General features: G+C 44.8%; 1 protein-coding gene across 2 annotated transcripts in view; it reads right to left on the bottom strand.

Annotated features, from left to right (window-relative positions):
• Positions 1–3,943: 3,943 nt before the first annotated feature.
• Positions 3,944–11,620, bottom strand: part of LOC115407633 (nuclear receptor coactivator 3-like) — a 66,082-nt gene continuing 58,405 nt past the window's right edge. For both annotated transcript variants that reach the window (XM_030118047.1, XM_030118048.1), the window contains 10 exons: positions 11,017–11,175; positions 10,690–10,929; positions 9,914–10,019; positions 9,629–9,800; positions 8,982–9,308; positions 8,772–8,870; positions 7,450–7,699; positions 7,058–7,232; positions 6,773–6,977; positions 3,944–4,637 (listed from right to left, as the gene is read on the bottom strand). In XM_030118047.1, coding sequence (XP_029973907.1) covers positions 4,626–4,637; positions 6,773–6,977; positions 7,058–7,232; positions 7,450–7,699; positions 8,772–8,870; positions 8,982–9,308; positions 9,629–9,800; positions 9,914–10,019; positions 10,690–10,929; positions 11,017–11,175 — 1,745 coding nt within the window. In that variant the 3' untranslated portion in view covers positions 3,944–4,625. The remainder of the gene's footprint in view (positions 4,638–6,772; positions 6,978–7,057; positions 7,233–7,449; positions 7,700–8,771; positions 8,871–8,981; positions 9,309–9,628; positions 9,801–9,913; positions 10,020–10,689; positions 10,930–11,016; positions 11,176–11,620) is intronic.

Below are 11,620 nucleotides of genomic sequence, written 5' to 3'. Positions count from 1 at the left end.
CAACAAAATACCAGGGGACTCGTCAAGCTGACTATAAACGTCACACATCGCATAGTACTCTTGTTTTTTTTAATCCTAAGTATTTAAAAAAAATCTTTCTGGTTGAAGGTATAACTGCAAACCTTTTCATGCCATGTTATGTAATGTACTGGGCACAGTCGTGTTACATTTTGTCTTGTTATAATTTCATAAAAATAACTTTTTATTTCCTCAATTGATGCAATACAGTTTTTATGTCATGTTTTCTTATGTTGCATTATGTTTTGTAGATTTTTTGCTGTGCCATGTAACATTTTTTTATGAAATGCATCTGTACATTACATTTTGTCATGTACACCTTATTTGTAATTTAATATGCTAAATCATCTATTTGTTGTTATGTAATATTTTGTTATCTTGTGTTATATTATCTAAAAATATGGTATTTTATATTAAAATATTCTTGACTTAAAAGAGAAGTATGTTTAAACTGAACTGCATGGCAGCTGTGGTACTTCAAACTCAGAAACCTCATGAATGTGTGTGTGTGAGAGGAAGTCTATTATCAGGAGTCACGCCTTTAAAGTCATGAATGTTTGTACAAGATTTCATGGGAATCCACCCAAACGCCGATCAGCACATTAAAGTCAAACCAAAGTGACGTCTGTCAGAATGCTGTGCGTCTGGTTTGGTCGGCTGACAGCCGGGGAGGTGACGTGAACCTGCAGTCATTTGGCTTTCATGCCTTCGCCATGACAATTGTTTCAAATGAAACCAAACATTAGGTAGAATTTAAGGTATTTTAATGGGATGGCTGGTGAGTCCAGATGCAGCTTCAGAGGTTTTATGACTTTAAGCTCTCTTTAGGCTCTTTTATCTCAATATGTCACTTTCTGACTCATTTTCAGGGAGATCATTACTCTGCGTTTGACCCATCTTATTACCGTACTGGGACCAGTGCAGTCAGATGTTCAGGGGCCTTGCTCAAGGGTCCACAGCAGTTGCGATGAGGATGAAACCGAGCTGTGGATTCACTTTTCAAAACTCATCTCTTTCTGGAAGGAAGACCCTGCTGGTGTTCCTGCTCAACCATGACATGTCGCTCCACAAAGAGCCTGATGATGACCAAAATCTTACTAGTAATTGATTTATAGCTACTGTGACAAACTGAATATGAATATAAATTCCCTATTCAGCATTGCTGACCTGCAATGTGATATTTGCAACAAGTCAAGCTAAACATCCTTTTTGTTTCATGGCTACTGATTGCATTTGCCGTCACAGTTTTGGAGAACAGCTTCGTGCAGCTACGAGGTGTTTCTCCAAGACGATCAGAGCATATCAATCAATCAGCCGTTAAAAGCAGCAGAGCCTTTCTTTGTCATTATTGACACCAGCTATGAAAATGTTACACAAGCGTTATTCAAGCCGGTTATTTCAATGTGTTGCACAACCTTCTTTTTTTTTGTTTCGCGTCTCCTGCGACTGCCTTCAAGTCATCATTGTCAGTTCAGGGAAAAAAAAAAAAGTGGACCAAATGTGAGGCTTTCGTCAGAGACGAGAGTCAGGAAAGTGGGTCGATTGATGACAAAAGTCATCATGTGATCGGGGGCGGGGAGGGGTGATCAGTCGCAGGAAACGAGCAGGAGATGAAAGCGAGGCCGCAGACGACAGCCAGGCGGAGAAGCAGCTCTGGTCCCACCCTCCCTTTTTTTTTTATTTCCTGAGGACTTGAAACACAGACGTCCTTCACACTCTGAATCCCCTCCACTCTCGCCTCCCCCTCCTCACCCTGCCTCTAAACATGCAGGGAAACTCTTTGATTTGCTGACGAGTCGTTCACAAAACGGCAGAGACGTGGTAATGTTTAAATATAAATTTGTATTTACATCAATATTAACATCAAGAAACAAGGTAAGAAAAAAATGCAACAGTATTTTACATCCTGTAGTAATGACGGTAGGTTTCCCAGATTAGTTTTCTCTTTTCTTTAGCTCGATACATGGAGAAGAGTCATTTCCTTGAAAGCAAAACAGACTTTTTTTTTTCCTTTTGAATATTTGCAGATGGATCTTTTTTTTTTCATATTCGTCATTAAAATTCGGATTTAGAATGAAACAAAACAAAATTCCAGGATAATATTCAGAGACATAAATGACATCAATCATGATTGAAACCTCCTTTTTAGCTTAAAGAAACAGACAGACAAACAAAAAAAACCCCAAACATTCTGTTGGAATTAACCATTTGCAGCACCACAATTCAACTGGCCATAATGTTCAGAGAAAGAAAGAAACGATCACAAACAGAAAGTCAAACCACCTCAGCAGAAGCAGACTCGTCTCTACGCTATTTCTTACGGATGGGGGTATAATATATGCAATTAAACATACTTAGCTCGATGTATATTAGAGGTTATGTGCAACAGTAAAAGCACACATGAGTACTCGCACGATCTACATCAGGAACGGTCTCTACGACACTGCAGAATGACAAACGAAAATCTTTGGATTGAGCATTCGAAAGGTAGATTCTCAACAAAAGCTTCACGGGAAAACACAACAGAAGTGAGAAAACGTGTTGAGAGAGGGGGAAAAAAGTCGCCGACAGACAATGAGAGGATTAAAACTCCTAGTTGTGTGGCTTCCGTCAGGAGTAAAACATCTTCAAACAAACCAAACAGAGACACAACAGGACAGATTTATTTTTCCCCCCAAAGGTTTGGTATCTGAGGCTGAAAAAAACAAAAACAAAAATGAGCAGAATTCAGAGCACAGAAACCTCAGGAGTGAGAGTCAACATGGAAGCATGAGGTCAAGTTCAGAACACACCCACCCACATACTGGTAAGACATCCGGGCCCCTAGAAGCCAAACACAATCATGTGTCAACTCTTTTTCTATAGGCATATTTTGAGTATTGTTTTTTTTTTTTCTTTCTGTTTTTTTGTTTTGTCAAAAGTAAAATAATTTATTAAAAAAAGACAGAGAATTACTCACTAGCACCTCTGGAGCTAAGACGAAGTCTTCCGAAAAAGAAAAAAAAAATAATAATAAAGAGACGTTTATGATTTCAAGATCGGAAATAAAAAAAGTGCTTTCTGACAGAAGGAAAAGAGGCCGTATGAAAGGAAATCTACACGTACTGCTTACAAAAAGAGGCCCCTTCTTTCCAACCCACGGTTAAAGTATTGAAAATAAAAGCTGACCTATGACAGGATAAGAAAATTACACTTTTAAATATCAAGCCTTACAATCTGTGCAAAAACAGTATGTGACCTACAAAAGCATATATATATTTATATATAGTACATTTGAAGCCTATTTACAATTCATATTCACAAGACAAAAAAGGAAAAAAACAAAAACAGAGCTCCAAACGAGACATCATGTCTAATACTGCAGTACCGTCGCTTCGAGTAAACGATGCTTCAGCTTTGTCCTCAGAGGAAAACCAGGAGGAAGGATTATTGCTGGAGATCTGCACACCTACACTGAAATCTCACACCTGCTGTGACGGCGCCACAAACTCGACATCATTTCATCAATTTTTTTTCACCTCTGCACTTGTTAACACTGTAAACTGGTGCAAAATATCTGCATCATTTGGTGTTAAAAATTAACTCTTGAAGGATAAAATCACACCCCCGTGAACCTTTTTAGAAATATCAGAGGAGCTTCGAGCGTTAAAAGAAGACTTTTTGACTTCGGCGTGACTTCGAAAGGGTTAATTTCTTCGTTGGACTCGAGAGTGTTTGATAAAATCTGTGCTTGCCGCCTTTCTACTGGTTCCCACTTCAGAACAAAGATCATCAGGTCTACCCATTTCCAATCAACACCCCCCCCCCCCCCCCCCCCCCCCCCCCCCTTTCTTCACAGGGAGAAACACACACGGAAATAAACAGTAAATGTCTGCTGCTATGCACTGACTCTTGGGTAAAGGCCTCTATATTGCCACAATCCTTGTGATGTTGGCTTTTCCTTAAAGTGCAATCAGCCAACGAGTAATTCAGTCGTACTTTTAGCCCGGTGGCGTCCTGGAGGACAGAAAAAATGAGAGAAAGAAAGAAAAGGAAATAAAATGTGCTACTGCTTAATGACATTCATGTGAGTGGTGTCACAATCTGATGGCTCGTCACCGAGGATCGCGCTTACAGAAATCCTCCTCCGGGAGCAGCAGAAAGACGGCGGATCGAAATCCCACAAAGTTTAGAAACAAGAGAGGAGTCCCGATTTCTTTAAAAAAAACAAAAAAAAAATCTGATTACAGCTTCATTGTACATTCGACAAAGGAGAGGAAGTCTCAGCAACGTCTGTCCACCTTCACTGTTTGGTCCTGCGAGCGGCGCGAGGAGCGCAGACCGCTCGTAAAGAGGAATATTAATCTACAGTCTAGAGGAGGAACCACAGGGGAGTCTGTCCAAACAGCTTCAGTCACACTGGGTCCACTGACTTGTTTTTTTTTTCCTCAGGATCGCCTTCAACTGGCCGGGAGTCCAAAGGAGAGTTCACTCCCTCGTCTGGTGGGAGCGCAGCACTGCACACACTCACATGCGCACGCACGCAGACACACACACACACTCTCTCCCGTGCTGCAGTCGTCTCCCATCTCTGATCACAGTGAGACAAAACACTTCTGTCCCGACGTTCAGCAGTACTTCTGTACAAAGAAGAGGGAATGGGAAAAAAAAAAAAAGAATAAAATCAACAGTTGATCAAAACAGTAACAGAAGTCCACAGTTTCTCTGAAGTCGTCTTGAAATACCAGCAACATGCCCATATGTGCAGTTTAATGTCGTGCATATGACGTTTCGGAGCAGATGCAAAAATACAAGCTTGATGAACAATGCGGATCCGAACGGGCAGAGATGAACATCGAGAAGTCATGGCATCATCAAAGGATCACTCTCAGCTCACCAGCAACAAGCAAATACCTGGAACAATTATAATCAAATAATGGACCGTGTTTCCAGGAGTCCATATTTCAAGTAAACCCATTAAAAGTAAAGTAGCACATGGGTTGTCAATATGTAACTGTTTTAAAAGTGGGTGATCAACAAACTGCATCCAGTTCTCCCTCTCTCCTTATATCTGTGCATCCTTCCTTCTACTGCATTTATTTCAACCCCAAGAGAAAGAAAATGTATGATTAAAGCTGGAATACATGTGAGTCCAACAGCAGACTGAACCAGAAAACATAAATAAATGTCTCAGATCTAAATAAAGCGGAGCGGCCAGCAATCACACGTCCAGCGAGAAATCACACGATTATCTAAGAACTACCACACTTTCATTTTCAGTGGTTCACCATTATCAAAATGGAAACTTGTAAAGCTTTAAGGCTTAATAAAAGTAATATATACACTTTTATTTTTTTTACCATCTGTGCATTCAAAGCTCTTGAAGCTGATTCTCTTTCATTTTCGTGTGAAGCCCCAGGCTGCTGAAAGCTCACCCGCCCTGCATGCATGACAAACCGCAACCTGATCCTAAATGAACAGCAACATGCCCATTATGTATAATTAAACTGCCACGTTTTACTCTAATTGTTCCCAATTTCCATAATTTTCATTTAACCTATTATCCGCGACACATATGCTTTCCTCTCTCCTTTTAGAGCCACGAGCAACGTGAATGTTTTCACAATCACGTTCAGGACAACAAACTTAGGCAGAAACACGCATTAAATAAGCAGCTTTTCCTCAAAGACACCTATTTAGGAGAGAGGGAAGTCAACATTCACAGACATTGATGAAGACTTGTTCAGGAATTGAGAACAATCTTAAAATTGATGGAAAATCAACGACATGGAATCTAAGTTGACCAAAATATTAGCTACTAAACAAGGAATCATTTCCTAAAGCTTTTACAATGTAAATATTTGATGCATGATCAACTAGGATCCTGACCTGCAGATATACTTGTGGTAAAAAGAGAAAATCATCTTCAAATGGGGAACCGATAACCTTTAAAGGGCACAAATGTTGCTTTAAGTCACAACGGACTGAGTGAAGAAGTTCATCTGAAGTCTAAAGTTCATCTCCTGACTGTAAGGAAACTTCAGCAGATGAAATATGATTTCACTGTGAAATCTTCTGAATACAGAAGTCCTGATTTGTGTTTCAACTGAGAACATTCTTCTGCAAAGCTGTGAGAGCGATCAGTGCGTTTATCCTCTCCGTTTAATGGAGATTCAGGTCACTGCAGGAGACAGGCTGGATTCCTTAATGAATGTAATCAGCCGCATAAGCGTCGAGATCTCCGTCAAGGTGGTGTGACGGTTCAGTCACAGTCAAACTGACGATCCACACACCCCCCCGACAGATCTTCACTTTTCATTTTCACTGCTTCACTCGTCTGGTTTCACTCCCAGCATTTCAAATCAACCCTTCCCAGCTCAGTCTGAGCGTGAGGCACAGCTAACAGTGAAAATATTCCTCTGCTTGACATTGCCACAGGCGGTTTGACAAGGAAACACGTCGCGGGTAAACAGCAGCAGCGGCAGCGGCGGCGGCGGCAGACGAGAGTGAGGGTGGAGGGAGTGGCATCAACACGCACAGTATCACTGTAATCATGGGAAGACGTGATTGTAGACATTCTCAGAGTCTTCCACCTGGGTCTTAGAGGTGAGTCTACACAGTATTCACTCACATCCCTGTGGTTTAGAGGGGTTTTTGTGTTTTGTTTTTTCTTGTTTTTTGGCACAACAGCATCAAACATCGATCTAAATGCACATATGGGCATGTAGCTGTGGTTCAAGCAGGACTTGAAGAAATGGGGAAGCTCTGTCCGTACCTGATCAGGTCCCATAGGCATGCGGCCCATCACCATGGGGTTCATGCCCATCTGTCCCCCCATCTGCCCCATGTGGCCGCCTCCCCCGCTGGCCGGCATGCCTCCGTTCATCATCATGCCTCCGTACTGCCCCGGGTTGCCCTGCTGGCCGAACTGCTGCTGCCCCGGAGGTCCCTGCTGCCCGAACTGCTGCTGAGAGTACGAACTGGTGAAAGGAAGGGAGAGGTGAGGGTTAAACTCCGGTCTCCACTGAGAGCCGTTCGAACGGCGGTGAACGTGTCGTACCTGTTTCGTCCCATGCCTCCCTGCGACCAGCCTTTCATGTCGGCGCCCTGGTACATGGGGCCACCCTGTGGGTGCTGCTGCATCATGGGGTTTTGAGGCCCCAGGCGGCCCGGCATCATGTTAGGAGGGCTGCCGCCCGACGGTCCGAAAGAAGGGTCCCCCTGCTGGCCCATCCCTGCCGAAACAAACCTTTATCTTCAGAGTTCTGCTCTCTCTCCACGGAGAACAGATGCAGTAAATGGGAAGTGCGGCACTTTTACTTCAATAACAATGAAATAAATTCTGATACAACAGATTTCTGACATAAATCTCCCAGACAGACGTGACTCAGGAGCCGTGCAGCGCCCGAACTCGCCACCAGGGAGCAGCACCATTCTGCTGGGCAGGCTCACCGTAATTCCCGCCATAGCCGAACTGCTGGGGGCCCGGCTGACCCATGTTTGGCCCTCCCATGGGGTTGTCCATGCCGCCGGGGGCCGTGACGTTGGGAGGGGGGCTGAACCCCCCGGCGGCGGCGGCTGCGGCGGCGGCCGCCTGCTGCTGCTGCTGCTGCATCAGCATCATCATCCGCTGCCGCCTCATTTGCATGGTGACCATCTCCCTGCTGCGCTGAGCCATCATCTGAGCGTTCAGGAAGCCCGGCTGCACCAAACACACACACACACAGACACACACCAACACACACACACACAGTCAGAGCAGAAGCAGGAGGGTCATGTCATGATCAGATTCTGAAGATAAACTACAGAAAGCAGAGAAAATATATAATGTAGACAACTGATACGCACTTTATCTGGTACAAACTCATAGTAGAGGGCGTTTTGGATTTATTTAAAGCTCACCCCTAAAGAAACAAGTGCTCTTTAGCAGGGAGAAATACACAACCAGGGGTATTTTTCATCAGGTAGCACAAAGTCGCTCTATTAATAGCGTGACCTTGTCAGTGGTTTTAGTTAAGACTTACAAATCAAACACTTAAATGGGAGATTTCTAATAGAGCGGAGTCTCACCCGGGGGACTGCAAAACGGGCTCGCAACCACTCACACTTGAACTTTTTGAACTGTTGGAGAGAGTGCTGCAGAGCCCAGCCCTCCGGGATGCAACGCTCATGAGCACTTAGTCCAGAACCAGCAGGTCTGAGCTTCTCCGCATTGACTTTGCAATTACAGCTGCATCCGTCATATCTGCCCCACCGCGTGTGTCTATTCAGATTTTTATCTGTCTACGGTTCAGCGGACAACAAGTACTTTTCATTTTGTGTCAGAAAATCTAAATTTTGACTTTCTGAATCATTAGCAGCACCAGTTAAAGACACGAGATGCAAAATGACTGCCGTCTCCTCGTGACAAATGTTTGCACGATTCAAGAATCCCTGCCTGTATGTTGACTCTCTTCTCTACTTTATAAGTGAATATGAGCCCTCGGTTGTTGAAAATCCCACAGCAATAATAACCTCACTACATCAGATGACTGAAAGCTTTGCTATGCATTCGAGCAGCGTACATCCCGCAATTCATCCTTCATTAGAGTGCTCAGTATATCATTTAGTCACTTTATTGGTCAACTTGCAAACCCAACAGGAGCAATTTGTGACTTTTTGAGGGTTTTCTTTTTTCTCTGCTTTACTCCAGACCAGGCAACTGCACTGCAGATGTGAACGCCGCTGTAAATCTCCTCCTCTGATACCGAACCAAAGCAGCTTCTGTCACCCACCTGTCCTCCCATGCCGGGCTGCATGCCGGGCCTCATGCCAGGGTTTCCTCCCGGGTTCTCCATCTTCATGGCCATGCCCTGCCGTGTCTGATTCATGAACTTTGTGGAAAAGAACAAGAGAGGAGAAAGAGTCACAGGTAAAATGAATGCTGCATCGTTTTGGCATCAAGATAAAAGAAAGCTGAAGTCATGAACTGGCAGTGCTCTCACCTGCTGCCCCTGAAGCCTCTGCTGCAGCTGGAGTCTCATGGGCTTGTTGGCACTCATCATCCTGGGCCTCATCATGTTTGCACGAGGGTGCCCCATGCCCCCCATGCCCCCCATGCCCGGGAAGCCGCCGCCTTGACCCATCTGGGAGAGCATAGGGCCGAAGCCCCCCTGCTGGGCCTGTCCCTGCATGGGGTTCCCTCCATAGCCGGACTGCATGGGCATGGCGGGGGGTCCGGGGTAGCCCTGTCCGTAGAGGGGCTTCTGGTCCAGCACCATGGACGGGTCCTGGCCTGGAAACGGCTCGAGCTGCTGCTCCGCTCCCTGCGTCTGGAGCAGACAGGACGAAGGGGCAAAAAGAGAAGTTTGTCAGACTTCTTCATCTAATTGATTAATTTCCAACTGGTTGGCTCTGTAATTGTCTTTTTCTAAGCAGCACAGACGGTTCCCTCCGGGCTCATCTATCTCTTTTCAGCAGGAGAACAGTCTGAACACGGTGAGTCATGACTGAAATATCGAATGCAAAGATGAACCTAACGCTCACTTGTGAGTCATGATATGCAGACTGATCATTTCTCCTGTCATGTCACTTATTGAGAGATCTCAAAGACTGCAAATGTGCCAGTTAGCCACGGCTCTTTGTTTCGTACCTGGCTAACAAGGTCTGGGATCCCCAGAGCTCGGTCTATCTCCTCCAAAGCGATGCCGTCGGTGTTATTCAGCAGCGAGTCCAGCTGATCCAGAAGCGCACGCTCGTCGCTCTGACCCTCACTGGTGGTGGGAGGAACCAGGAGGTCGTCCAGGGTGTTGCCAAACTGGCGTCTACAATGCAAACACACACAAAATCGAATCAAAATGTGACAAGATTATCCACCCTCTTGGCTTATTTTCGACTGGAAGATCTAACTGAATACTTCAAAGGAGGATGCGCTGACCTGTTGCCCTCCATGCCCATCATGGAGTCCGGCCAGGAGGGGGACTGGTTGGGCTGGCCCTGCTGGCTGAACGGACTCAGACCCATCCCCATGTCGGCAGAGCCCCCTAAAACCACAAAGACAGAAAAAAAAAAATGAAAAAAAAAGTGCACAGTCAAACTATAGCAAGGGCGATAATGGACAGAATAATTATTTATACAATAGCCTCTTTTAATTTTGGCCTCTCAGAGTCAAAAGTCAAACAACTTTAAAGTAATTGAAAAGATAGCCTCTTCTAATTGTAATGCCTCATTACCCAGAGGGGAGTTTTTAATTGTAATTTCTAAATGTAAGCATACACACAGGTTTTTCACAGGTCTCACATCTCCATGAAATTATGTCTTCGAGCAATTATTTTTTTTTTTAATAACAAATATGAGTGAGAATTTGGAGAGACTAATAAGTGGACTGCCTGATCAATGACTGGATCTGAGCTTCACCAAACAATACTGCATGATGGTTCGAGTGGAGACCTGCACTTATATACTATCAGCAAAAGATTTACAATACAGTGATACAGTGATTGTGTAATAAAGCACTTCAAATCATTACTGTTCAACAACATTATCACAGTATCAAAGATCTCCTCCTTGCGATGCTGTAAACTCTCATGTTCAGCTCCCCTATTTTCACACTTGTCCCTTCCCCCTCACACGTTCACACATCTGTGTTGGGGATCGCTTCTTTCGCGCGCTCATTTAACACCATCAGCACCTGCCGACGGTATGAAAACATACCCATATCCATGAGCTGCTGCTGCAGCATGGACCTGCTGCCCGGCACGCTGTTGGAGCGGCTGACCATGGGTCCCGACATCATTCCCTTGCTGCCGCCGCTGCTGTTGTAGTCCATGCCCGGACGCATCATGGACGGGTGTCCCGCCGAGCCGACGGGGCTGGTGCTGGAGCGGGGCATGCCCCACTCCCCCGACCCCCCCATGGGAGACCTCTGAGGAACCATGCCTCTGCTCATCGGCCCTGACGGGTCAGAATCGAGAGTTAATCGAGTCCATCATTGATCTTTCTTGTGTTGTAGAGGACAAGAGGGAACTCCTGAACACACACCCATGTTTCCTGGGTAGCCGTCCGGGCTGCCCATCATGTTCTCCTGCTTGATGAGCATGGGGCGTCTGCCTGGCCCTCCAGGCCCACCAGGGGGCTTCCCATCCATGGACATGGTTCTCTGAAAAGGCCCCCGAGGTCCTGGACCCATTCCTGGACTCCCTGTGCGCGACATAAGAGGAGGTGCATTCAGTAACCTGCTGATGCATTGTTGCACTGCAATTACAAAACATCAAAATAGCAATTATGCAATAGACATTCAAAAACAAACTGTGTGAATCCTCGAGAAGCACATGTGACAAAAACCACTAAAATGAAATGACACTTCCGATTGAAAAGTGAGAAACTGAATAAACGGGAAATATGATCAACAATATTGCTTCAACTCTGCTCCTGAACTCCCTCACCTCGTCAGTCTTCCCACTGTGGTCTTATGAATCATCATTTATTTACAGAGTGGAGGTATAAATGTATTTTTCATAGCATTCAATACAGCCACGATGCACTTTTATACAGTTATTACCATGCAGTTTTGTATTTAAATACAATGCTTTGAGTTTTTTCAGCCTAATTATAATCTAAATATCTTTCCAGTGGCAGTGATTTA

The sequence above is a fragment of the Salarias fasciatus genome, chromosome 20 (assembly GCF_902148845.1).
Source record: "Salarias fasciatus chromosome 20, fSalaFa1.1, whole genome shotgun sequence".
NCBI lineage: Eukaryota > Metazoa > Chordata > Actinopteri > Blenniiformes > Blenniidae > Salarias > Salarias fasciatus.
This window is presented reverse-complemented; position numbering and strand designations above follow the sequence as displayed.